Source organism: Rhinichthys klamathensis, unplaced genomic scaffold, assembly GCF_029890125.1.
Source record: "Rhinichthys klamathensis goyatoka isolate OS25496 unplaced genomic scaffold, OSU_Roscu_1.1 h1tg000424l_1, whole genome shotgun sequence".
Classification (NCBI taxonomy): domain Eukaryota; kingdom Metazoa; phylum Chordata; class Actinopteri; order Cypriniformes; family Leuciscidae; genus Rhinichthys; species Rhinichthys klamathensis.
In genome coordinates this window covers 14,454-42,011 of record NW_026606922.1, presented here as the reverse complement: position 1 = coordinate 42,011, position 27,558 = coordinate 14,454, and the positions used below count along the sequence as shown (strand labels likewise).

The 27,558-nt window shown below is 38.5% G+C and overlaps 1 protein-coding gene across 1 annotated transcript; it reads right to left on the bottom strand.

Moving 5' to 3' along the window:
* Positions 1–330: 330 nt before the first annotated feature.
* On the bottom strand, positions 331–25,772 carry mmp11b (matrix metallopeptidase 11b). The gene is made up of 8 exons (XM_056235623.1): positions 25,440–25,772; positions 16,285–16,586; positions 10,628–10,771; positions 8,308–8,441; positions 7,370–7,608; positions 7,082–7,286; positions 4,303–4,563; positions 331–864 (listed from the first exon to the last, which is right to left on the bottom strand). The coding sequence occupies exons 1-8, from the start codon at positions 25,581–25,583 to the stop codon at positions 737–739; spliced, it is 1,557 nt and encodes a 518-aa protein (XP_056091598.1). The 5' UTR covers positions 25,584–25,772; the 3' UTR covers positions 331–736.
* Between the last annotated feature and the right edge of the window lie 1,786 nt (positions 25,773–27,558).

Below are 27,558 nucleotides of genomic sequence, written 5' to 3'. Positions count from 1 at the left end.
TACAAAAATAAATAATCAATTACACAATACGTACGAAAAATATTGTAAGGCCAGAATTTCCTGAGCGATGAGAGTCAATGTGTTGCAGATGAGAAGCAACAGTCAATTTCCGTATAAGTTTAAAGGGATAGTTCACCCAAAAATAATAATTCTGTAATAATTTACTCACCTTCATGTTGTAACAAACCTATATGAGTTTCTTTTTTCTTTTGAACACAAAAGAAGATATTTTGAAGAATGTCGTTAATCAGACAGTTGATAGCCCCCATTGACTTCCATGGATTTTTTTTTTCCAACTGTGGAAGTCAATGGGTGCCGTCAACTGTCTGATTAACAACATTCTTCAACATATCTTCTTTTGTGTTCAAAAGAAAAAAGATACTCATACAGGTTTGGAACAACTTGAGGGTGAGTAAGTAATGACACAATTTTCATTTTTCTATCCCTTTCTATTCAACTATCCCTTTAAGTGGTGCATATGTAGCATCTTGAGTGACAGACTGAGTAGATACACAGTATCTGCTTGAAACCACAGAAAAGTGTTTAATCCAGTGGTCAGATATGGAGACTGCATATCTGACGCTTTACTTGATTTTAAAAATAACCCTGCTCGAATAACTACACTTGAGCTTGATTGATTCAAAACTGTTTGTGGGGTACTAGTTGCACTAGGTGTGTGAAAAAGATGAACAAATTAGAAACTAATTTGCTAATTATGCCTAGTTGCACCCATGATTCATTGATACAGGGCTGCAGAACAACGGAAGAAATCCATGCCAATATATCGTGGGTATCCCTCCAGAACCCTCACTTCCACTGGGTCAAACTTCCAGTACTGCTTCCCTCTCAAGAAATGGGCGAAGCCTGTGGCGAGATAAGGAACAGAATGACTTTAAAAACTCTTTAGTTTCCATCAAGAATAACCTTTGTAATTTCAAAAACATTTAAGAAACTATGTTTACATGCAACCTAATAATGTGTTTATAATGAGATTCAGGCAATACAACGTATTGCAATAACAACTGTGGAGTGAGTGAGTGAGTGTGTGAGTGTGTGAGTGTGTGTGTGTGTGTGTGTGTGTGTGTGTGTGTGTGTGTGTGTGTGTGTGTGTGTGTGTGTGTGTGTGTGTGTGTGTGTTTGTGTGTGTGACCCATGTAAACACAATACCTAGATCAAATTGACTAATCTCATAATCATAGTAACTACAGTATAATCATAGTATAATATGTGGCATTAATCACAATATACAGGCATGTAAACATTTTAAAAGCATCTATTCCATTCTGACCAAAGTGTGCATGTGCTTGTGACGTACACTGATGACGTTGTCATGCGCAGATTCGTAAACATAGTGGTTAAGGTATTACATTTTTGGGTTGCTGAAGAAACTGAGTTCATGTTGATAATGTCGCGCGACATGAATATAATAAAGTGTATTGATGGTCAAAAACATTGTAATAAAGACATTTGTAGATTAAAACCAGTAACACGGCTACTGTACGTGAGGTATGTGAATAACAGTGGTAAAAATAACCACCATTTTTTGTGAATAATCAGAATAATAAAAATTGCATGTACACATGAGTGAAGAAGTTTACTCGTGTCATGTAAACATCTTACTGCGATTAACAGTTTAATTCCCCCCCCAAAAAATGATCCCATAATTTACTCACCCTCAAGCCATCCTAGGTGTATTTGACTTTCTTCTTTCAGCCAAACACAATTACATAATTATATAACACAATTATAGCCATATAAAAAAATATCCTTGCTCTTCCAAGATTTATAATGGGAGTAAATGGTACCACAGATTTTAAAGCCCAAAAAAGCACATCCATCCATCATAAAAGTAATCCATATTTTTAACTTTATAAACTAAATTAGGTCAACATATGATGTTCTCCCATCACCGCAGAACCTAAACCTCTGGGTAGGAGAGGATCCCTCTTGTCCTTTGTGTTCATCACCTGCCACATTAAGGCACATTTTGACAGGATGTAAGGTGGCTCTTAGCCAGGGTCGGTTTACTTGGCGCCATGACCAAGTACTGCGATGTTTTGCTTTAGCATTAGAAGGCAAGCATAGTATGACCGATAAGTTGCCGCCTGTTCTAGCAAAACATTACACGCAGAAGACAATATTCCTCCGCCCAAGCGAGGAACCACCAAGAAAAGGTGTTAACACCAATTCTCGCCCAGGACAACTGGAAGCTGCTAGGGACTGGAAGATGCTGGCTGATCTTGATCAACGGCTTATTTTTCCACCTGAGATTGCCACCACTAACCTACGACCAGATATTGTTTTGTGGTCTGGATCAGCACGCATTGTTCAACTGATAGAGTTAACAGTGCCATGGGAGGATGCGGTAGATGAGGCATATGAGAGGAAGAAACTGCAGCATGCTCATCTGGCCACTGAAGCAGAACAGCGCACTAGCCCACGACACCTCAAGAGGGCTCGACAGTGACTCTGGCGTCCCAGAGTCACCCCCCTCCGTCCCCCACTCAACTCAGCCCAGCTTACTGACCTCTACATAGAGGTTTTTGGGGGGGGAATTAAACCTTTAATCGCAGTAAGATGTTTACATGACACGAGTAAACTTCTTCACTCATGTGTACATGCAATTTTTATTATTCTGATAGAGTTAACAGTGCCATGGGAGGATGCGGTAGATGAGGCATATGAGAGGAAGAAACTGCAGCATGCTCATCTGGCCACTGAAGCAGAACAGCGAGGATGGAGAGTCCAGGTTTATCCAGTGGAAGTGGGTTGTCGAGGTTTTGTGGCACACTCTACAACCCGGTTCCTCAGAGACATCGGATTCAGCGGCCAAGAGTTGCGTCGCACAGTAAAGAACTTATCTGAAGCAGCAGAAAGGAGCAGCAACTGGCTGTGGTTGAGACGGAAAGATTCTAGCTGGCTGTGTACAGGCCGCCACGCTACGGTTTCGTACAATTCTTGAAAACTTGAAGAGTCTGTTGGTTTATTTGTATAGGTTGTATAGTATTTACAGTCATTACATTCCTGCGTATATTGCGTGAATGACGGGTGGTTGGGCAGATATTGTGTTTTGCGGTAGGTGGTATGCCATACGGAACCGTTGCCACTGAAACTGCATATGAACGCACCAGTGGGGCTCGACAGCCTTAGTCAAACGGGTTGGCGCGTATGGTTGGGTTGCGGAGAGATTGTGAGATTGTGGTTAGGTCTCAGCAGCAGGAGGGATGTAGAGGTCAGTAAGCTGGGCTGAGTTGAGTGGGGGACGGAGGGGGGTGACTCTGGGACGCCAGAGTCACTGTCGAGCCCTCTTGAGGTGTCGTGGGCTAGTCGACGAAACACTGAGGACGGAAGGTGCCCACTTGAAGACCCTAGAGATGTCCCCTACTCGGCTCAATCCAGACGGTTGTCGTGCTGGTCCACTAGGGAGACCACACTGTAGTTGCAGCCGTCGTGTATGCTGACGTGCCAAGTACACTGCAGCCGTTAACGCCGGACAGAAGGGGAGTCACACCACCATATGGAAAGAAGCGTAAATGGATGGAGAAGCATAGTTTACTGTAAAGCTACGTCTTAGTGTTGCTTATCTTGGCGAAAGCCGAGTACAAATCAGCATGAAGTTTTAACATCTACTCTCGTGTAATGGAAATCATAATCACTGGCTTCCGGTAACGGCCGTACGCGAGTCTAGTTTCGGCAGAAGAATGAACTCTGACCCGACGCATGACGTATTGACAAACACGGAAGCACAGAGGATAGAGCAAAACAAAACACCGGTCACAAATTAAAAGTCGAAATTGTTTGAACCGCTAGAGGCATCTACTCTCACCTAAGCTTACGCTACTCCTACATCCTACGTCATGCTTCAGGTCAGAGGTCACTCTTCCGCTGGAACTAGACTCGCGTATGGCCATTCCCGGAAGCCAGTGATTATAGTTTATAAAAGTTAAAAATATGGATATTTTTCTTACAAAAACGCATCCAGAAGGCCTTTATCAAACCACTGGAGCCGTATGGATTACTTTTATGATGAATGGATGCTCTATTATGGGCTTCAAAATCTCAGGTACTATTCACTCCCATTATAAACCTTAGAAGAGCCAGGATATTTTTTAATATAACTTTGAACTTTGGGTTTGGCTGAAAGAAGAAAGTCATATACACCTGTGGCTTTGAGGGTGAGTAAATTACTGGATAATTTTCATTTTTGGGTGAACTAAGTCCTTAACTCTGATTATTGGGGGAAAAAAAAACACAATATTGGTGGGCATGTAAACTTAGTCCATGTCTCAGTGACAACCGTACCGAATCGGTCCTGGAAAGCAGCATCAATGTCACTAGGTATGCCTCTCCAGTCTGTCATGCTGCGAGGGTGGATGCTGTCTACACGGTTTTCCTTCAGGTTGAATCGCCAGTAGCTTCCTTTTTTGAAGAAGTAGATCTTCTGGGCCTTATCTTCCCCCCACATAAGGGCTGCCTGGATGTCGTTCACTGTTAGACCAAGTCGGCGTACAGAGTCTGGCCCTGTGATCTGCCGCTCTGCGTCAAACACCCAGTAACTCTGGCCTACAGAGAGAATAGTGGGTGAGAGAAGTTACATTAACCAGCGGCTGATGAAGTTTCCATTCATCTCTAACCCCTGCTAAAGCTGCTCAGTTTACTGGATAATTAGGGCAACAAAGGATATCTGAATTATAAATTGTCTCAATTGGGAATTTCAGATTTCCAAATTCACCCCTCTTACATGGTGTCCCCCAGGGTTCTGTCCTAGGTCCCCTGCTGTTCATAATTTACATCCTTCCTATTGGCCAGATAATACAACATTATGGTATCAATTACCATTGTTATGCAGACGACACTCAGATTTACATTCACACCAATCCCACTCACACATTGTCATTATCCAATCTGATTAGCATCTTAAATGCCATTAACAACGGGATGATTCAAAACTTTCTCAAACTTAATCAAGATAAGACAGAAGCTATTCTTATTTCCACCCCTAACATTCTAAAAAAACTTAAACATCTGCAGCTATCCATCCCTGGCTATTTCACTACAACTTCTGCAGAAGTCAGAAATCTGGGCGTAATCTTTGATTCTACTCTTTCTTTTGAGTCACATATTAAAAATATCACCAGAACATCTTTCTTTCATCTCAAAAGTATCTCCAAACTACGCCCCTCGCTCAACTCATCTGCAGCAGAAACACTTATACATGCATTTATCACATCAAGGCTTGACTACTGCAATGCTCTATTTCTCGGCATTCCGGAAAAAATCCTAAATAGGCTGCAGTATGTCCAAAATTCTGCTGCAAGGCTGCTTACCCGCACCAGGCCCTGGAATCATATTACTCCTATCCTCCAGCAGTTGCATTGGCTCCCTGTCCACTACCGCATCCATTATAAAGTCCTTCTCCTTGTTTATAAATCCCTACATAATCTGGCCCCATCCTACCTATCAGATCTCCTCACCCCATACCTGCAATCCCGCACCCTTCGCTCTAGTGATGCGTGTCTCTTAGCAGTTCCTACATCTCGACTTCGCTCCATGGGTGACAGGGCCTTTAGTGTGGCAGGTTCTAAAATGTGGAATGCCCTACCACTTGAGATCCGCCAAAGTACAAGTGTTACCATTTTTAAAACTAAATTAAAAACACACTTTTTTAGTTTAGCTTACTTGTCAGCCCGCTGATTTTGCTTGCACTGTCTTCACCTCTTGTTCAATGCAGTCATGTTTGCCATTTGAGGGTGTTTATATCTTCTCTGCATCTTGGCATTTTATTCACAGTGTACTGTTTATGTACTGTGTACTTTTGTATGTTCTTTACTATACCAATTTGTACAGTGTCCTTGGGTACCTTGAAAGGCGCTTTTCTAAATAAAATGTATTATTATTATTATTATTATTATAAAGTGCAATGCATGAAATTGCATGCTTGGAATTGAAGAATTTCATGCTTGGGATTGCAGGATTTCTATATTTATATTTAAGGAACGTTAAAGGAATGTTAGGGTTTTAAAACATCACAGCATCTGTGACATGATTTAAAAAATAAAAAAGCTCAAATAAATTGGCATTGTAAATCAAAGTAAAATAACAAAATGATAAACAAACATTAAATTTCAAATGTATAGCTGCAAAACTTAAAATGGTACATGATATTAAACCTGTCCATACCCCATACCCTAACCCAATATTTCAACTACTGTCATAACCTAAAGCAGTAAACACAATCAATTTCATGCAATATGCACAAATACTTCTACCAGAAAATGACTGTTTACGTGAAGAGAAATATGCCAGAACACATAACAAGCCAATTCCTTCATACCCCACCTCAGTCTGTCTCTTTCTCTGGTATCTTCTTAATTAAAGTTGTTGGATAATTTTTTGTAAATATTATTTGCTGGGGTTATTCCCAGATCTCTCTTGTAGTCAAACGTTTTTGAGTAATTTGATACTGCATCATGCTAAAAGATCTAGTTTGCTTAGAGCAATTTCCTTAATGATTTGTTTTGGCGCCAGTGCTTGCATGAGAAACCTCCACAGAATCCATCATTTTCCACATACATTACCATTCACTCACTCACTCACTCACTCACTCACTCACTCACTCACTCACTCACTCACTCACTCACTCACTCACTCATTGAAAGACTTTTTTATTCAGCAAGCCCATATTAATTTGATCATAAGTGACAATAAATACATTTACAGTGTTACAAAATAAATGCTGTTATTTTGAACATTCTGTTAATCCCAGTTTGCACAAAAATATTAAGCTGCACAACTGTTTTCAACACTGATTATAATAAGAAATGTTTCATGAGCAGCAAATCATCATATTAGAATGATTTCTGAAGGATCATGTGACTGAAGACTGAAGTAATGGCTGCTGAAAATTCAGCTTTGCCATTTGAAATTGTAATAATAATACACAATAGTACTGTTTGTACTGTATTTTTATCAAAGAAATGCAGACTTGGTGAGCATAAGAGACTTCTTAAAAAAAAGAAAAAAAAAATGTTTTTACCCACCCCAAACTTTTGTATGTCTAAATTATTTTGAGACAATTTACCTTGGAAAAACCAGATATTTCCAGCCTTGTCCTCAAAAGCAGCATCAATGTTGCCTGGGATTCCTCTCCAGTGCCTGGATGCCAGTGCAGGATATCCAGCCTGGAGCGTACCATCACGGATCCGCCATACATAACCCGACTTAAAGAAAAACAGCTCGCCTCGGATCATGGATACAGCATCAAAGTTGGTTTGGCAAGCATCAGGCTGGAAAGATAGGAAATAAATATAAAAAATTAGAAGGATTGCCAAGATTCCCAAGTTCAGACAGAATCAGCCATATAACTCACCACTGTACTTTCAATCTCATTGGTCTCTGTGACTTTGGGAGGTCTCTCTTCCTTCTTCCTTCTATCATCTGAATGTTTGGATCCATAGAGGGACTGTATGCCACGCTTGTCATCTTCACTCAGTTGGAGCGGGTAGGAGAAGGTGTAGAAAGGAGACATCACCGCGCCTAGTTCCATGGAGTGCTGCAATCCCAAAACGTGACCAATCTCATGAGCAGCCACCTGGAGGAGATCAGTACCTAGTAAAAAGAAAGAGGATTCAAATATGTATATCTATAGTATATATATATATATATATATAATGTAATTTCTATATATATATATATATATATATATATATATATATATATTTCTGAAAAATATCATTGAAAGATGGGGTCGGTGGTCAGTTTGTGTGTAAATACAATATTGTGTATGTACGCTTTTGACCAACGTTTTCCACTTCTGACGTCATTTCTAGGACGAACATATTATTGTAGTAATTAAATATTAGCTTAGTTATCACCAAAGCTGTCTCTATTTTGAGCCCTTTAAGCCTTCACTCAAATGATTTAAAAACACTGATTCAGTCAGAAACGAAACACCACTACAGCGTGTTGCTCAGAGATGTGCAAATGTTGATTTTGCTTGGACTTCGTTTGGAAGCATTTTTGCACAATAAAAATGGACAAAGCATTTTGGAAATACTTTTTTTTTTTTTATGCACAAGAAAGTTGTGCAAAACTTCCTTTTGTTGAACAGTTGAATAAAGATGCTAAATTGTTTAAAAAATGTATATTTTCTCTACTACACAGAAGAAAAAAATTGTGCAGAAACAATTTTTGCTCAGAAATGGCTAAATATCACAAATAATTACAAAGAATTGAAATAGTTTTTTCTAGTATTTTCTAGTATTTTTTACAGTGCAGGGCACCAAATGAACCAGGATTCTCACTAACCCATACTGTTGCCCACTGTCCAAGACTCATCATAGTCAAAGTGAATGTCTCCCTCCCGGTACGTTCGGGGAAAGAAGGCATGAGCCAGAATTCCTCCTGGACCATCAAAAGGAAGATTGTCTCCATGCCAGTACCTGAATGTGAAACACAGTATCTCAGGCAACAGGACAATACCAATGATTCTCATTCTCTTATTTCATCAACATTCCTAATGAGCTGATCACTGAAAATAATTTTATAACAACACTTCGTATGGAATGGGTGAGAATAATGGCCTGCATAGAGGCATTGCTTTAATACCATGCAACTGTTCCACATTATAGTACTGTAACTGCCACACCTCAGTAACTTTCCTGATTCCCTTGTTTTTAATGGAATGCCAAATTCCACCCTGCCTGAATGGTACTGGATAAACCAAACCCCAAATTTTCCATTGTGAAATGTAGGGAAGGTAAATTATGCACATCCTTGCAGGATCATATATCTTTAAATCTTGAAGACCCGAAAGGTCAAGGAAGGCCACTATTCGGGCTAAAACAAAACCTCAAATGTTTGGTCAACTGCTATCCCATTGATGGAATCTGAGATTGAGTTAGAACAAATGAAATTAGTATGCCTAGAGCTCCACACTTAACTACACAAATCAACCCAGATGTTTTGCTTTATGCGAGATGGATCTAGATAGTTCACTCTGCTTTGAAGAAAAGCGTTATCCCTCATTGGAGCTTCTCAGAAAAACAATAACTGTATATCAGTGCTTCAATAGAAATCCAAGTTTTTATATGGACTTTAGTTTTCAAACTGAGAAAAAGAAGCGCTGCAGGGAGCGAGAGCCACTGGCTTGAGCAAAACAAAATACACTGTTGTAAAAGAGGACATTTATATTGGTCTGATGTGTAGCTGCATAGTGTAAAAAGCATTAAAACACCTCAGCTTTTTAATGACAATTATTGTGTTTCTACTCCAAATTCTTGTCAAGATATAGTCATAAAAATTAGTTTGAGGAAGATTTCAAACAATTTTCATACATTTTAGACAGAATTGGGAGATTATATTAAACAATACAATAAACAATTAAGACATCAGTAACAGTTATACTGTAAGTAAAAAAATCCTTATATTTTATGTAATAATCTGCTACCAACTAAAGTCATGCTTTCTAACATACAGGTTAGTTTTTCAAAAAGAAAGAAATTGTGGGATTGATTTTGAGCCGCAGTGTTGCGTGTCCATATTTAGAACTCAACCCACGGGTGTTCCGAGTTATGACTTTTCTTATATGGGAATTTAAAACGTAACACACGTGCATGAATGGACGTGCAGTGTAAATTTTCAACCTATAATCCTAAACCGACACCCTCTCTAATCTCCCACTTCTAGAGGAGATGAAAAGCGTCTGTGTTTGACTAGTGAAGTGGAAACTTTTCCTCTTTGTGTCAATGAACACACATCTCTCAACTGACAATGTGGTGTTACAAGCTCAGTGAAATGAGAGGCCAGAGAAACAGTTTTCATCAATAAAATACAGATTTATAGAATATAAGGTGAAAGTGAGCTAAATTGAAAGTAGTTGCTAACTGTGTTATTTTTTTCCCTGCAACATTGTCTGGAATGCAACTTGCAAACTTTAAAGGGGTCATAACATAATAAATCAGATTTGTATTAATCTTTTTAAAATAAGAGTTTCATGGACTGTGAAACATTCTGTAGGCTAATTTTCAGAGCTTTTTCTTCCAAATTCAAAAGGATAATATAAGGCTGTAAAAGGTTCAACCAGGCGCTCAGGTAAAGTTATAAAATCCGTGATAGGTGCTCTTGGGGTAGGGAAAAGATCCAAAGAAACGAAAAGTGTTTCTTTGCCCTGAAGAAGACCACTTGTTGGTCGAAACATGTTGGCTCGTGTACTTTTAAAATGATTTAAGCCATACTAAATAAAGGCTTTTTAACTTTATCCTTCTCCTCATTGAAAACTTGACTGAGTGCCTGGGACCTGCTTTTCGTTTCTTTGGATAATATAAGACTATTGAAAAAGCTGCAAATATGACTTATACACAAATCATTCTCCACGTAAACCAGCTCATTATATATTCAAGGACGTTAGCCAATCACAACATAGTACATTTACCCTAAAGGTGCAATAATAAACATCAAACAGGGTGGAAAATGTGCATAAATTATGATGCAAGACTCCTTAACTGGACCTCAAGTGAAAAAAAATTACAAAATGTTTGATGTGACCCCTTTAAACACATACAGTGAGGTCATCATTCTTGCCAATGCAAGGCACACAGTGTACAGTGAAAACAATTTTTTTTTTTACCTGTTAAAGTCGATCATGATATCCGCCCTTCCGCTGACGACCTCAGTAAAGGTGAGAGGGGTGACGTCACTCCAGGCCCGCAGTGCCTCCCGTAGTACTTCTCTGACTTTCTCTAAACTCATCTGCCAAGGGGTCCGCATGATCCTGTAACACGAGCGCAAACTCTCATAAACGCTCATTACAGACCACCCATTTGGATGAAAGTGCATGACCTCAATAATCCCCTTTACTTAAACATGTTTGCTGTCTTGGTGGTGAACTAAGGAACTGGATCAGAATCTTTTGTGAAAAGCCAAGCACAGTCTGAATGTTTGCCCAGTTAGGCACGATACCACTACTACGCTCTCTGACCACAATCACAAAACAAATGTGATACTTGATCAGTGTGTGACAGTGATGGCACCCCTATCCAGGATTGTTTAAGTGCTTAAGCATTGTAGAAATACATAGCATCATATTTCACCACTCTTTTGTTTCTTGTCATTTAACAAGATCTTAATTCAAAACAATTCACAATAGACTGCACTAGTGACCATTTTTTTGAAGAGGCTTTAGTAGCATTTTAACTTGAATTAGATTTGCTTCCTCCCAAAAACAAACCATTGCTCTTTCTATTCTTGATAAACAGCTTAGATGTTTAAAAATTAAAATGCTACTTTCATCCCTCATGGAGTGAGCCCAGAGGATTAACTTCTCTCAGATGAAAGACGACCTGCATTATAAAGCTTGCTGAGTGATGGAGACATGCATGCTTCTTTTCACAAGCAGAATCCCCACCGAGCGCATTTAAACTGGTAGACCACAAGTTTGTATCATGTTCCACAAAGCTTCCCTCTGGTGCATTTCATTAAAAAAAATAATGAAATGTTTTAAAGCAGCAAGTATTGTTTAGCTCCTGACCTGCAGCTATAGTTGCAGCTGGTACCTCTATGTTGTTTTCATGCTTGGACACCTTCATGCTTTGGTCATTATTAGCTTTGTGGGACGGGGGATCGCTTTGGGGTTGCATGTTGGAGCCACAGACCATCTCAGATCGTGGGGCCTCTGCCGTCTGCAAGCCCAGACAGGAGCTATGACAGCGGGAGAGAGCCCAGTGTGGTAGTCTGTGGATTAAAAAAATTGTCCTGCCATATTCACTGTTCCAATTAGAGGATCATGTTCTTAACTCTTGACTCTCGCTACAGTCACAAAAGAATAGATCAAATTTAAACCAGGTTTAGACTAGTGACTTTTAAAAATCCAATACAGTGGCCCTCAAAAAACTTAAAGTCAATGGTTTTTAAACTGGGGTCTGGGGACCCCCAGGGGACCACAAGAGGCCTCCACATGGAACTCGCTGCACAGGTGCCGTTCATTATTATCCACTGAAGGTGAACTCACACTAGACTTTAAGGGTGTATTCACACCAAAGCCCGCTAGTTCACTTGCTTTGGTCCGGACCAAATACCGTGTTGATTTTTTTTGTTTGGTGTGGTTCGCGTTCACATTGCCCTTTTTGCAAGTGAACCAAAATTTGTAAACAAAACCACACATGTGCTAAGATCATCCATTTAGTGGACAGAAATTCGAACCAGAGTTCGTTTGGAACCGGACCGAGACCACCTCTTCAGCTGGGTCTCGGTTCGGTTGTTTGGTCCGCACCCGAGTGCGATTGCTGTATTCACACCTGCCCAAAAGATCCGCACCAAGAGGGGAAACGACCTTAAGTTGGATTCAATCGAACCAAACAAGACAGATGTGAATACACCCTAAGAGTGTGGTCACACTTGGCAGCTTTGGTTCGATTAAAACAGACTCTGGTGCGATTGCTCTGTTAGTGCGGTTAACTTGAATTAGTGTGTGAACACTGCCATCCAAACCCTGGTGCAAAGCAAACAAGCGATCGAGACCCACCTTTTTCATACAAACTGTCATGCGGTTCGACTGAAATATGAACGCAACACGGACCAAAGACATTTAAACAAAGCGAAAACAGGACATGACATCACAAGATGCGACCCTAAAAAAAAGGATAGAAAGCTCAAGCATACCTGTTTTTCTGGTCATAGGAGCTACAATGTCCATCATAGTACGGTACAAGCATCTGAAACGCCATCTCATTGCAGCAGATCTTTGTTTGTGTGTGTGATGGAGGGATTCCTGCCACTGTTTTGACTCCTTTACACATTTTATAAGCTCTTCACAAATTTTCACATGGTCAAAATATTATCATACGTACGCACATACAATGAGCGCATTTAGCCCAGAACACAGCATTGTTTTGGATGTTTGTTAAGTTCCGTCGCAAAATAAGTATTTTTCTTTTTTATCTTTAGGTTCGGTCTTAAAAATGACAGTGTGAAGCGAACCAGGACAACCATTTTTATTATTTAGTTTTTTCACACCCTAAGGGCGTTTTTCTGGCTCATAGCATTTTGTTCTGGAACCTGGTGTGTTTTCTCCCTTAGTTTGGTTCGATTAGGCATATGAACACGGCAATCACGCCCGGATCCGCACCAAGGGCCAGATTTACTAAACAGGGCAAGTTAGCGTGAGAGCGCAATTCCACAAAAAAAAGCACTGATGGGAGTGGAAAGTTCTGCATGTGATCTACTGACGACGCCATAATTAAAGAACACAAACGCAGATCATTTCCATAAAGACCAACGCAATCTACCAAGAGCAGCGCAAATTAGCGTCTGGTTTAAGACATGCTTTTTTGGGGTGTTACATGGCACAAATACCAGTAAATTGGCTAGCGCAAACCTTAGTAAATCACCTCACATTGTTCATTTAAAATACTCTCCTCCCATAAATTTAGCATCTGAAAGGGAAACACCAACAAATGCATATGCAATAAGGTCAGCCGAAAAATAATTTTTCACTGCGTGTCTTTAGTAAATCCTGACAGTAGTTTAACGGCAAACGAGTTTGATTTATCAATCAGAGTGGGTATCAAGGGTGCATTCATAAGAGTTTGCGAGTGTCACGACAGCTACAGATGAAGCCACAATAAGCCCGCAGAGTGAATGTCAATCCATCTTGATGGATGACGCAGGGAACGTAAACAGGTGAAATCTGACCAATAAGAGGACAGTTTCACTCACATGTGACTTGCATAAACACATTTTGGTACGCTTTGAAATGTTGCCTTGTGAAAGTGAACCGAACCAGGACGAAAATGTAACATTGTAACAAATTATGTCCCTGTTTCGGAAAAAAAGCAATACAGGTCTGAAAACACCCTAAGATGCAAATTACTTCAGACCCAAAAAAACGGCACACATGTGACATGAGAAACACATACTCATTAAAACAGTCATTAGAGTAAAGAAACTCAATTGAAAGCGGGAGTGGGGGTAGGATGGGGTTTGGTGTTTTTGAGCTCACTGTGCACATGAACAGTCCGTCATTAAGTGAGGGGACAAATTACAGAGGACAGTGAGGTGCTATAGCTCATAAACAACATTCAGAGACGTGAGTCATGACAGCACATAGTGGCACAGCATTAGAATGGTGCTGACTGGGGTGTGCTGGGGATAAAGTATGTGTGTGTGTTGCTGTCTTGACATCAGATTCTGATGAGGCAGCATCTAGGTTACAAATTACATGATTTCGGGGGGGGACGGAATCTAATGGTCATTTTCAGGGTGCAACACGGTTAGGTTTGTCTCGCTCAACCCAGTTAGCCAAACATCAACTGAGACAAAAAAAATATATTTGTTGTATTTAAATTTGAAAAGCGATTAATAATTGCAAGGGATGGACCAATATTAAAATTCTTCATTTTCACTTTAAAGTCGGAATGAAATGGAAATTAAGACCTCAATTATCTTATTGCAAACAGCTCATCCATGCATGTTTTTTTTTTTTTTTACCTTATAATTTTTTATTAAAATGTCATAACTCGATCTTCCAGTAAAACGACAGACTTCTCTCTGATGATGTATGCTGAACTCCAATTGTTTATTCTGTTTAAATCCCAAGACAGAAAGCTTGCATTCAGATCTGCCTCCATCCAATAAATAACCGATGGGTAAGTCCAAGACCCTATTGTACATTTTTTTTCCTTTTCCGATAATGTAGTGCTGTATGTCACAATATGGAAGAAAAGATCTGTCACTACTTCCCTGCTGCCCAAAAGACAATTTTTCTGTTAAGACTTCCGTCTCTACAGTATGCAGACGTAAAGACTAGTTTGCCCTACAGCAAAGTTGGTTGATTTGGATGGAGAACCACAGAAGATTTATGGGCTGTGACATTTTATGGGAAGGGCCATAAATCAAGGGGCAGTTTTAATCAAGGTTGTACGCCTGGTTTTCTTTGTCTGGGCCCTCATCTCACCCCCCGCTGAGCACTGAAGAGACAACTAGAAGCATTTGGGCACATGATTACTCTGAAATATAACATCTTCTCCTGATCTTCTCCTGATCTACTGACTTGAGATTACAGAGGAGTCCTGTCCGGTTGGAACCATCTTGACAAAGGTGTACGAGCAAGTCAGTCAAAACATGAAGTGGTGAGCAGACAACCACAATAGTAAGGTCATCATGCCAATCAAAAAGGGTTCTTAAAACGGGATTGTTCACCCAAAAATGCATTGTGCTGTCACCATTTATTCAGCCTCATGTCATTCCAAACCGGTTTGCCTTTATTTCTTCTGTGCAACACAAAGGGAGGATAGTTTGAAGAAAGCCAGTGACGTTCAAAACAGCATTGATTTTCATTGAATGTACAAAAAAAAGACATTTTGAGACAATTTCAAAATATCTTCTTTTCCGCAGAGGAAAGGTTTTGGACTGACATGAGGGTGAGTAAAGAGTAATTTTCATTTTGGGTGAACACTCCCTTAAAAAACAATAAAATTCAAGTTGACTTGAATAGCACCTGTGTCTGTCTGTCTGTCTGTGTCTCTCTCTCTCTATCTATCTGTGTGTGTGTGTGTGTGGTTCTGCCATTTTTTTTGGTCCCATCAATGAATATAGCTTACAAATCATACAGAATGATGTTGTTTGAAAATGTTCAAATGCAGAAAGTTTTCTGTGATGGGTAGGTTTAGAGAATAGAACAGTATAAAATCATTATTGAAAGTCCCCATAAAACATGAAAACTCAATGTGTGTGTGTGTGTGTGTGTGTGTTTGAGAAAATGATTTACTGCTTTAAATCAAAGTGGGCTTGGTATTTCTAGATGTGTTCTGGAGCCATGCAGTCCCGGGTCTGAGACAGTTTACTGCTTCTAATTAAATGGGTGTAATGCAGGAAAGAGTGTGTGGTCTTCTTTACAACCGATAAGAACTATAGGAAATGTGAGAAGATAGAGAAACATTCTGATTTATTTCCTAGCATATCCTGTGTGGGCTGTAAAATACTGTATTTCTGCCATAAAAAGCTAATATTTCATTAAAAAACACACTTTAATATGAAAAAAAAAACTTAATGTATAGATTCAGTCAGATGTGTGTTGACTAAAGCTAGAATACTAAAAATAAGCTATATCATTGCCTCAGTGAGTCCTTTGTTGTGTACGGCTCAAAATGGTATGTTGGCAAATACATCAAAGTTGGTTTCTCCCATTTACGATTTTATGTTTCATTCATTTTATGTCTATCATCTCAATAAGTGTAGACACTGTCTGCAACCAAATACAACCGCAACCACCATCCGTGCAAGTCTTACTTGTATGTGAGGTCTGTTTTGTCCCAGCGTCCTCCGAACAAATCAAAGCGTTTTCGACGATGACGGCTCCCAAGCAAACCTACTTTGTGGGTTGAGTAATGAAGGGCGTTCCCTCCCTTCTCTGAGGGGTAGTCTGGGACTCCACAGCGAGGCCTGTTCCAGAACTCAGTGTCATTTTTGGGAAGAGCCGAGTGTGGGTGCACTCTCTTATTGCCAGAGTCTTCACTCAGGGTATCCTGGACATAATGAAGTTGGTTTCTCTTTTTGAGGCCATGGTGATGATGGGTCTTTTGAGGCCAATCCTGTCAACACACACATAAGCTGTCAATCAAATGCACCGTTGACCAGAAACACCTTCATTCTTAGATGCTACACAATTTAAATAAGTTGGTTTGGTTTGGTTTGGTTTTGCGGTGGCTTTTTCTGGGTGGTTTTTAAGGTGATGCTATCAGTATTGTTATTGTTAATTAAAACTAAAACTATTACAAATATTTTTGTTAATTGAAATAAAGCTGAAATAAAAGATGCTAAACTTAAAAAAAACCTAAATGAAAATTAGGAATGTTGCCTTAGCAACTTGCTGGAAAAAAAAAAATCAAGTTTAAAGGTGCATTGCGCACCTCTCTGAGTTTTTGCAGAAGTATGCCCCCCTCTGGCGACAAGCGAAACTGCCTTACTGTCTTTGTCTTGCGTGGAGTTTGCGTTGGGGTTTATGAACTACAAGCCGGTCTCTTTTAATCCATCTTCTACTTTTGTCGAAAGTTGACTGAAGTTTTGTCGCTCGAGTTGTCTTCGCTGATACGGACAATGGCGGCGAATACACAAACCTGCCAGACATAGCCAGGGGAGCGTGAACGCGCATGACGTCACGCCCAGTCTCACGTTCCGGCCCGAATCCCTCTTATTTATTTTACTGTGCAGGATTATAGAGGCAATCGCAGTGATCAGAGAAGGGCTCATTCAGCCCATCAGGCAATTGTTTAAGCATGTATGGGTTAGAAAAACGGGTATTTTTAACATGAAATGTTGCGCAATGCACCTTTAAGTTGAAGTAATAAAATTAATAAAATTAAAACTGAAATAAAATAAAGCTCAATAGAAATATATATTTTTTTAAACGAATAAAAATTGTGTTAATAAAAAAAAATATTTTTAACTTTTAAAACTAATAAAAAAATAATTAAAAATTAAACTAAAAATGTTATGTAACTAAAATATCAAAGAAACTATAATAACTAAAAATTTAAACTTAAACTAAAATTTAAAATAAATAGCAATTCAAAATATATAAATAATACTAAAATAACACTGTATTAACTTCAACTTCTTTTTTCAGTTTGTTGACAACATTTCTCATTTTAGGGTAAGTTTTTTTTAAACTAAAACGGAAAAAAATGAATTTTTTTTTATACAAAAATAAAAAATAATACAAAATATAATGATACAAAATTACTAAAACTTAAACTAAAATTAAAATGTAACTAAATATAAACTAAAAAAATATCAAACTAATTTTTATTTTTTTTTTCAATTATAAAAAGTATAAACGTTAACACATTTTTTTTTTTTTAAAAAGCTGATAAAAAGATAATAAAATTCAAAATAAATACTATAATAGTAAATAAAAAATGCTTGGGTGCTTGCTAGGGTGTTCTGGCCAGTTTCTAAGGTGTTGCTTGGTGGTTGCTTGGGTGTTCTGGTTGGACAAACAGTAAGGTGAAGTGAAGGGGGCAAATAAGGCTACATTGTTGGCTACATTGTAAAATTATAGTTATGCAGCAGTTGGTTTTACGTCACTGATAATTTGCAAGAAGCATTATCACAGTCAATTTCCTCAACCAAATTTCAAGGAAATGGTTCTGTTAATGGACTGGGAGGTTAGTTGCCTGAAGGGAAAGTCAGATTGCCCCAATATCTCTCTTTCCCCAAACCTCCCTCTCTCTCTCTCTCTCTCTCTCTCTCTCTCTCTCTCTCTCTCTCTCTCTCTCTCTCTCTCTCTCTCTCTCTCTCTCTAATTTGTGCATGGTTTAGTGGTATAGGGGGTGGTATAGGGTGAACAATTTTTTTAAATGCTTTTAAAAATCCTTCCGCCACTCGTAGCCATAAGGAGTCTTTTAAAAGCTGTAATTTAAGTACAAGATATATTTAGACAACCATAAAACATTTAGAAATATAAAGTAGCATGTCTGAAAAGAAAAAAAGCCATTTGTTTAAGTGTTTCTTTATCACAGAGAGCAGGTTTGACTACTATATGATGAAGTGAGTGGCTTTAAAGTGAATAAAAATGAGTGGCCATGGATGTTTGTTTTTTCTTCATTTGCTGTAGACAATAAGCAATTCATGACAACTCTTCAGTTATCACAGTGTCCTAACAAAACGGTAAAACGACCATGCAGGGATAAAAATCTTGTGACCACAACAAAGAATGAATGACAGGACAGTTAAAATCTCATTGGTTAAAAGCATGCTCCACATTATAGAGAGCTGCTGCCGTGATGATGTATTTTTGTTGGCCAACCCGTAAGATAGAAACACCCTGGTTCCTTCGACAAAAAAACAATAGGATCTTTACATTGTCTATTGGATTATTGCAGAAAATACGTGGCCAACACACATTTATGATATTTACGCATTTTGTTTATCATGAACATATTCACAAATTAACACAACTTTGAAAAATTTGAAGCCTTTAATACATTGCCAGAAGTAAAAAAAGATAAACGTAGGCTATAAATGAACTATACGCCATGGTCACATGACTTCAAAGTCACCATCACTAATCTTCCGTCAAGTCTTTATTTTGAAGCCTTCCGGCGTATATCAGATCGGCACAGTCCTTAACTATTTTTAAATCGTCTCTTCAAACTATTTTTTTTTTCTCTTGGCTTTCAATTCACTGTGAGCTTTTGTCGTTTTTTGTGTTGTTCAGCACTTTGGTCAGCTGTGCTTGCTGTTTTTAAATGTGCTATATATAAAACAAACTTGAAATTTGAACTTGAAACTTTATTTCAGAAACATTTTTCCTGAAATTTTGAGTTAGAAAAGTTTGCAAGAGCGTGATTATAAACACAGCAAACTAATGAGTAGATTAGTTTTCCTTTTCGGTGTGGTTAGCCACTTGTTAGCAACCACCTTTTTAAACGTTTTTTTTTTTTGTAAACAAAATCTGATGTATTTTATTTCATAGAATAAGACATGAAAATAACTTGAGCTTCTGTTCACCACACTTTATTTCAAGCATTTAACAAAAAACCCATTCAAAAAACCCATTGACTTCAGGACGATGGAACTGGAAAGGCGTAAATGCTCATTTCTGGGATTTGGCCTAACAAATGTAATCCCTACAGCACTCTATAGTACATCAAACATCAAATATCATCTGATTGGCTACAAACAAACAGTTTCCCATTCAGTGCAAAGAGACAAATTGCTTATTGCTGGACACTTGTTGCGTCGCATCTGGTTAGAACACGGTGTAAATCAAGACAAATTCTAACAAATAAAAGGAAAAACAACCAAATATTTGTGGGCAAGTTGAGACATAGTACCTTGGTAAAAATCCACTGACATGTGAACTTGATAGCGTTGCTAAAACATGACCCCACACCCCCGGCAATGAGGAACCGCACAAATTCCACAGATAGAAGTGAAGAATTCACCGCACTTTATCTACTCTCAGTTTGTTTCTCAAATCCGCTGAGTGTGCATGGACTTTCCATGGGCTGAACCATCATTAAATGGTCATACATGTTGAAAGCATGTAATTTAAGCAGTCTCTAAACAACCTGGAGACAGGCAAGTTTTTTGTACAACAGTCAAGATTGTTTATTGTAGAGCAGTCAAACCTTTCAGCAATGACAAACTGGCCTCAAGACTACTTAGGGAGCGACGGAGGTGGAAGAAAAACACCCGGGTGTCTCAGGTTCAACGGGAGTCAAGGGTCAAAGGTTAAAGCCTAAATCAATAAAACAGACCCCTTGGGCCAAAGTAAACACGCATACTCCCATTTCAAACTAAACTCAGCAGACAGCCTATGTTTTTTCCCCTTCTAGAAATTTTTAACTGATAAATTCTGTATAACCAACACACAATTCCAAGTACTCTACCGTTCAAACGTTTATGGTCGTTATTTTTATTTTATTTGTTTACATTCATCAATGCTGCATTTATTTAATCTAAAACACGGTAAAACCATAATATTGTGAAATTTTGATCAAATTAATGTGTCCTTGCTGAATAAAAGTATGAATTTCTTTCAAAAAACAAATCTTATACTGAATGGTATAAACTTTATAAAAAACTCTATGAACTCTATGATCCAATTCTGTTACCACATTTCATAATACGCTATCAGTATGTTATAAAAGGTAGAGGTGCTAAGTGCAAACAAGATGGATCAGGTTGCTGATGTAATGACACATAAGTGTATATTATATCACCTGAAACTGCTATAAGCCTCAAAGCCAAGTCTCGTAAGAAACAACATGCAGCCAGAATTTTTCTCAACAAACATCCCAACTATCAATATATAATTAGATCTTATGAAACACTGCTCCATAATTGTGGTGAATCTAAGAGCTAAATTAAACTGAGACCTGTTGATATGTATGTTCATAGAACACAAAAGGAGAATTTTTACAAACCTTATCATTTTTCAATACACATCTTTCAAGCTCCAAAAATGGTGAACTGTTCCTTTATGACTAATTCAAAAAAATGACTGCACTATTGAAAGACTGTGCTGGGAAATCTTTACTTTTAATATTAGATCGTGCCAACAATTTACCCTAACACACACACACACACACAATAGGCCCAATTTAAAAAACATTTTCTCAACCAAACATTCCTCAAGTCTGGGCATATTTTACAGCATCCACCTGCATGTAGTGAAACATGAGAAAATGGAAGTCCATTCGGAAACCCACTGAAACGGCTTCAGAATTACCACTGCGGCCATATAAAACAAAACTCTCTTTTTCCAAACCTCATCATTTTGTGCACATTTTTGACATTTGTATGATACCTTCCTGACAGATATATGCCTCTCATCAGCTGAGAAACAAAAACAACTGGGAATTATTTTACCTTAAGCGGTATAACACCTTTACGCATTCAAACATCAGGCATTTGTGCCTCCGGGAAGATCTGGCATGTTTTTAAACCATACAGAAGAACTATTAGTTTTAACACCTCCATTTATAATATCAAATATCCAACATTTGGGAATCTTTTTAATGTAAATGAAAACAACTAGGCTGCATTTCTGCATAAATGAAATTCACTGCTCATGTTTACCACCAGCATGTGCATCTGTAGGTCAATAGGCCAGTGGGTAAAAACTCTAACATGATACAGTATGTTATGCTGAAACAAAACACAGAGATCCTGAGCCGATGGCAAGCCTTTGGGGGAAATCCAGAAGAAAAGAGCTGACATGTCAGTGCAAGAAGAAGGTTTAGAGAGAGTTGGCGTGCCTGGCATTGTGCCATCTCTATAGGGTTCCTGAGGATAACCTCTTTGTTTGTAGCCGAATCTTTCTCTATGGGGCATCCAAATGATGTCACCAGCTCCTGACAGATCCCTTACATTCATCAGCACAGCCGGCACCAGGAGCGAAACATTATGCGTTTCCAAAACAAACTCAAACGCCTTTCTACATTCGGATGACTGTTTACTACTGACTCAGCAAGCACTAAAAATACAGCCAACAGCACTTCCTATCATCCTGCTTTTCTGGCTTGGCTATTTAGTTCCAGTGCAACTATGATACAAACATCCTGGCTCTGTCTCTTTGTCTCTCTCAAGAATGCCATTGTCCAGAGAAAAATTACAAACTAGTAATTCCACAAACAGGCATTTTCTGGCACATTAAAATAGGCCACAACTAGAGATAATGAATGAACCCGAGGAAATCGGACTATGGGTAAATATTTGCATGCAGAGACCTCCAGAGATCTGCATTCTTTTGGGGTTGTATACATAAGTTAAGTGATTACACTGAAAAGGAAGACTGTTTAGTGGGAACAGGATAGGGATGATGTTGATTGAAGATATTCATGCAAAAACTCCATCAGTGTCTACTCTAAAGTCAAGTCTAAGGAGGGAAAATACTAGTGCTTATAAATGTTTTAATGGTTTCCACTTGTCAACTCTTTCTCTTCCATGTGGAACAACTAGCCAATATCACATCTGATGTATTGCCATGAGCAGCCATTAACTTGAATTAAGCATAAGTTCTTTTGTCTCTTAATTTCAGTAGAGATATAGGAAACAGCTGGTGAGAGGTTTCTCTAAAGGTCAGGTGACTGGAAAATGGGGGTTTGAATCAGAACCAGGTACATCAGGGTTTCTGGTGTCAATCATGCTCTCATTTGAGCCTACGGGCGAGAAAGCTAAACCAAACCGCTCCACAGGTGGTGTGTTGCAAATGACCCTGACCTATAGACTCGACCCTCTCTAACCTCGTGTGTCCTTTTTTCTCACATGTTGAGATTGGGTTATCAGGATAACCAAAACTAAATAAATTGGTGCTGATTAACAAGGGTGCCTAGAATGGGTAAGAAGATCTTTTCCTTCCCTCTCCCTAAAATTTTACAAAGGTTACATCGTGGACTGTGCACGATTCAGAACTGAATTGAGAACACGTTTTAAATTGCAATTCAATTCTTGAATTTGAAACTGGATGCACAGACTGAAATTCAAAGAAGATAATATAACACACTTTTGTCAAGCAATTTTTGAAGTTTGGCTTGACAAAGACTTGTTTAAAAATTTTAAGAAAAAAAAAAGTTAAAAAATCCTTGAAGTTTGAGAGTTTATAGCCCTTATGGACAGACAGATAGACCGGTGCCATGGAATGATAGAACGAGATAGAACGGTCGGTCGGTCGGTCGGTCGGTCGGTGGATGGATGGATGGATGGATGGATGGATGGATGGATGGATGGATGGATGGATGGATGGATGGATGGAATTCTTGTCAAATTCCAATTCAACTTCCTGTATTGTGTGGCCAATTCAATTCAAATTGCAGCTCGTGATTTTAAGGAGGATAGAACGAACAAACAAACGATGGATGGATGGATAAATAGATAGATGAAAATCTTCCTCTCAAATTCCAATCAAACTTCCTGTATTGTGTGGCCAATTTGATTCAAACTCTAGCTCATGATTTGAAAGGGAATTCAGAATTTTGCATAACCCTGTGGATTGCACATCAGTCATGTTTGGTTAGTGTGTTGACTGGGTTGTATAATGTTCTGGCAGTTCTCATGGAGCTTGTGAAGCGTGCACAATGCCTTAAAGAAGGACATCAGCTTTTCTTTTTCTCAGGGGGGGTCAACAAATCCAGTGGTAGCTATCTGGATCCTTCCATTTTCCTCTCTGTCAGCAAACACAGGGTTTGTTATCCTGTTCAGCGTGCCAGTTGACTTGTCCCTGCCTGCATAATCTCCTGCTCCCGCTTTGTAAACATTCAAGAACAAATTGACAGCACATGCTCCGCATCAGAGCTGCCTCTCTACTTTCAAACATGAACAATGTTTTTTAAAAATGTCTGGAGCTGGTTTGATTGCAGGTGCCATTCCTATTTGATTTGCAAAGTGGGTCAAGACAAACATACAATAAAAGGAAGCTGTTCTTTATAGCCAGATGCTTTGACAGCATGCAATGTTTCATTGTCATTTTGTGGTAATGCTTTGCGTTCTGAAACAAAGGCAGTGTTCAGTTGTTCTCCGCCCTGTTACAACTACTCGTTTCTGCTCTTTCATTCACAGTTTCAAATAGATGTGTGTTTTTTAGCCCAGCTTTTTCCCTGGAAAAATCTTTGTATGGATATTTGCCAACTGGGTTACAACAACAGCCATCTGTAGTTCTTCTTTGTCCACTTCCTCTAAGCCCTATACAAGCCCTCTCTTTCTTTGTGCAAAACAAAGTTCTTATAGCCAGATTTTAGTTCTTCAAAGATCAGCAAGAAGTTTAAACCATAAAGACTACAGGACAGTTAAGGATCTTTTCTGAAACCAATTCAACATAAAAGAGCTGGGTTTGGTTCTAAAGTATAACATTCAGCTATATGGATTAAACGGCATGATACTGACAAATTAATGCAAATGCAGTGAATCTATATTTAACAATGGCTATATGTATGGGAAAAAAAATCCAACATTTGCACCACATTCTAAATGGCATCTGATGGAGCGGTTGAAGTGAGTTAATTTATGAATGTAAATTGACCTATTATTTCATAAACAGAAATAAGAATTGTATTAAATAAATATTTACTTGGCTATAAGGTTCATTATAAATAGTTTTAGACCCTTAGACATTATGTTGTGGTGTTTTTGGAAGCCAGTTTGAATCTGTGCATTTATACACAAAATGCTGCCTTTCACTTACTGCCAATGAGTCACTGACTCAAACACACTGCCTGAAAAAAACAACAACATTCCAATAGGATATCCCACCCAGTTTAGACAAATGCAAATATGCTAAACTACACTTATTAACATTTACAACGAAATTCTCGATGGCAGGGTCATAAAAATAGAATAGAATCCAATAGAATAGAATCGAGACAAGCTCTTTAGATTCTTAAGGTGTATGAGTCGTTTGGTAAATGAGTAAAACCAGTCAATAAATAACTAAATACCTAAATAAAGAACACTAAGAGAATACTGGTAGCAGCATAAAATGTGAACGCACCTAATCGAAATTTTGCTTTTTCAAAGTCAAAAAACTTAGATAATATTAATCTCCACTGTTACAACTGTGACAGTTGCCATAGATTTCACTGATGCAACTAAAATGTAAATGAGAAAAACAAACATAAATAATCTCTGCTGGTCAGAGGTATTTCCTTCTTGTCTCATCTACACACGTTTTGTTTATTGTAGTAGGCCTTGCATATCCTGTGTAGATCCCTGTGAAACAGGTGAATTGTAACAAACGGGTAATAAATCATGTTCCAAGAAAATGTGAACTTCATCACTTGTTCACAGTGAAACAGAGGCTTATATGTCAATATTTGCAACTCAATCGTTTAGATATTAGTTGGTTTTTTTTGCAAGTATTTCTTTATTTCAAGTAATTATGCTAATTGTGACTATTTTCTAGATATAGGCTAGTCTCTTAAAATAATTTTAAAATCACTCACCGCAGCAGGTTTGTTGTACCTGTAGCTGTTCCCGTCTGGAACCGGTAGAGAATGAATGCACACTGAACAGTATAAGACTGCAGCGACAAGCTGTGCAGATCGCATCATCCTGCTGTGATTCAGAGCCGCACGCACCACCTGCATGCGCGCGGGACACTTTACTAGACGAGCGCGAGAGAGCGAGAGCGCGCGCGCCTGTCTGTCGAGCTTTACTGTGACCAAGCGCAGACTAGCCGAGGGATTTATACTCTCTGATTTCTTTGTTCTCTTTTCTTCAAATTACACTTGTCTTTCAGTGGCTGGAGTGGCAAGTTCACCGGCAATCACGTGATCCAGCCCTCCATTCCTCTGGCGCGCTCCGTCGCGAGAGGGGAGACTGTGTAGAGAGCAGGATTGGTTTTTAGTGATGTGGGTTAGCAGGAGAGGTATAGATAGGCTAGTAACCCTTCTCTCTAACAGTTGGATACGATAATAATATGCTGTTAACATTTGTCAGTTGTTTTATTAAATAGCCTATTGTCCGCCTTATTATTTGTGATTAAGGCAATTTCTAAAGGGCACCTGTTCCATTTAACCCTATATTATCTACAGATTAAAATGATACCATGTTAAATATTTTACAAATAAAAAAAATGCAATATAACATATTCAAATTATAAATTAGCTTACTTGAAAATGCTACTGTGTGTGTGTGTGTGTGTGTGTGTGTGAGAGAGAGAGAGAGAGAGAGAGAGAGAGAGAGAGAGAGAGAGAGAGAGAGAGAGAGAGAGAGAGAGAGAGAGAGAGAGAGAGAGAGAGAGAGAGAGAGCTACATTTGAAAATCTGAGGGTGCAAAAAATCGAAACATTGAGAAAATCGTTGATCGGTTGTCCATTTATTTTGTTCGCGATTGTGCTGGATTTACTCAAAAAAAATTTTTTTTTATATATATTTACGGTAGGAAATTTACAAAATATCTTCATGGAACATGATCTTTACTTAACATTCTAATGATTTTTGGTATAAAAGAAAAATCGATAGGCCTACATATTTGACCCATACAATGTAGGCTATTGTTGGCAATTGCCACAAATATACCCGTCCTACTTTTGACTGTCACATAGTGTTGATTCAGAATAATTGGGTTATAAAAGCTTTACTTTTTTTTACCAATTTGAATTTGTTTACTGTAAGAACGAATTATTTTTTTAAAAGGAATATAAGGCATTAATTTTGAAATTACTATACTTTAAAACATAAAACAGTAACCTGTCTCATAAGGGTTAAAGTCATTAATAGAGGAGAAACAATACTGGAGATGAAAGGTTTATACGTGAGTAAAATACAGACTTGCTTTTTTGAGATTGAAACAAAGGCTGTGTTCTCTATTTGGCACCGCTCAGAAAGTGGCATGCTTGATTTATCCACCTGACCCTAAAAGCACCTGACAATGAGAAGACACATTTCTCAGATGCCTCTGGTTAAAGCGCATGAACAGTGTCATTAGTGTTGAGTCCATTGTTGAGGAAATTGCCTGCTCGGGAAGCATGCAAATTAAAGGGCTCTTTTGACATGCAGCATCAGTCTGTGGTGTCAAGAAATTTGCAGTTTTGAGGAAAGGATCTGATGTGCCAGTGTCAAGTACTGACCTTAGGAACAACTTTGTCAAATCTTTAGTGTCTAACGGTACTGGACTGTTCATTTTGACTGACTCGAACAGCATTCTAAATCTTTCATGTGCTCTGTTTGTTCACTTGTTTGTTGTGTACTAACTAACGGAGAAAGATCCAGCTTGATTTTTCTTCTCAAACTTTTGGCAGTTTTTTCATTTTGTTTTGATATAAATCACAGCTGGGGAAAATGCTGAAACTATATCTATATCCTGTTTTAGAACTCCTGCCAAATGAGTCAGATCCTTCTTTGTCTCTGTCACTGTAACAAAGAGCCTTGTTTAATTTTGCTCCACGCATTTGGATCCAAACCAAGAGAAATCTTGCTATGCGAAGCAGTTTTTTGAAAGAGTGGGCTGATGATGGTTTTAGATAGCTGCCCTTGGAGGGACACGCATGCAAGCTTCTTCAAAACAAACAAACAAACGATTACAGTTTATTACGGTTTTTACTTCTAAACTTCACTGGAA

Excerpts from the sequence above, each read along its gene's own strand:
- mmp11b (XM_056235623.1), bottom strand. The coding sequence starts at position 25,583 with ATGCAGGTGGTGCGTGCGGCTCTGAATCACAGCAGGATGATGCGATCT. Across the intron at positions 4,564-7,081 it reads AAATATCTGGTTTTTCCAAG|GCCAGAGTTACTGGGTGTTT; the intron begins GTAAATTGTCTC and ends TTCTCTCTGTAG. Across the intron at positions 865-4,302 it reads TGCTTTCCAGGACCGATTCG|GCTTCGCCCATTTCTTGAGA; the intron begins GTACGGTTGTCA and ends ATCTCGCCACAG.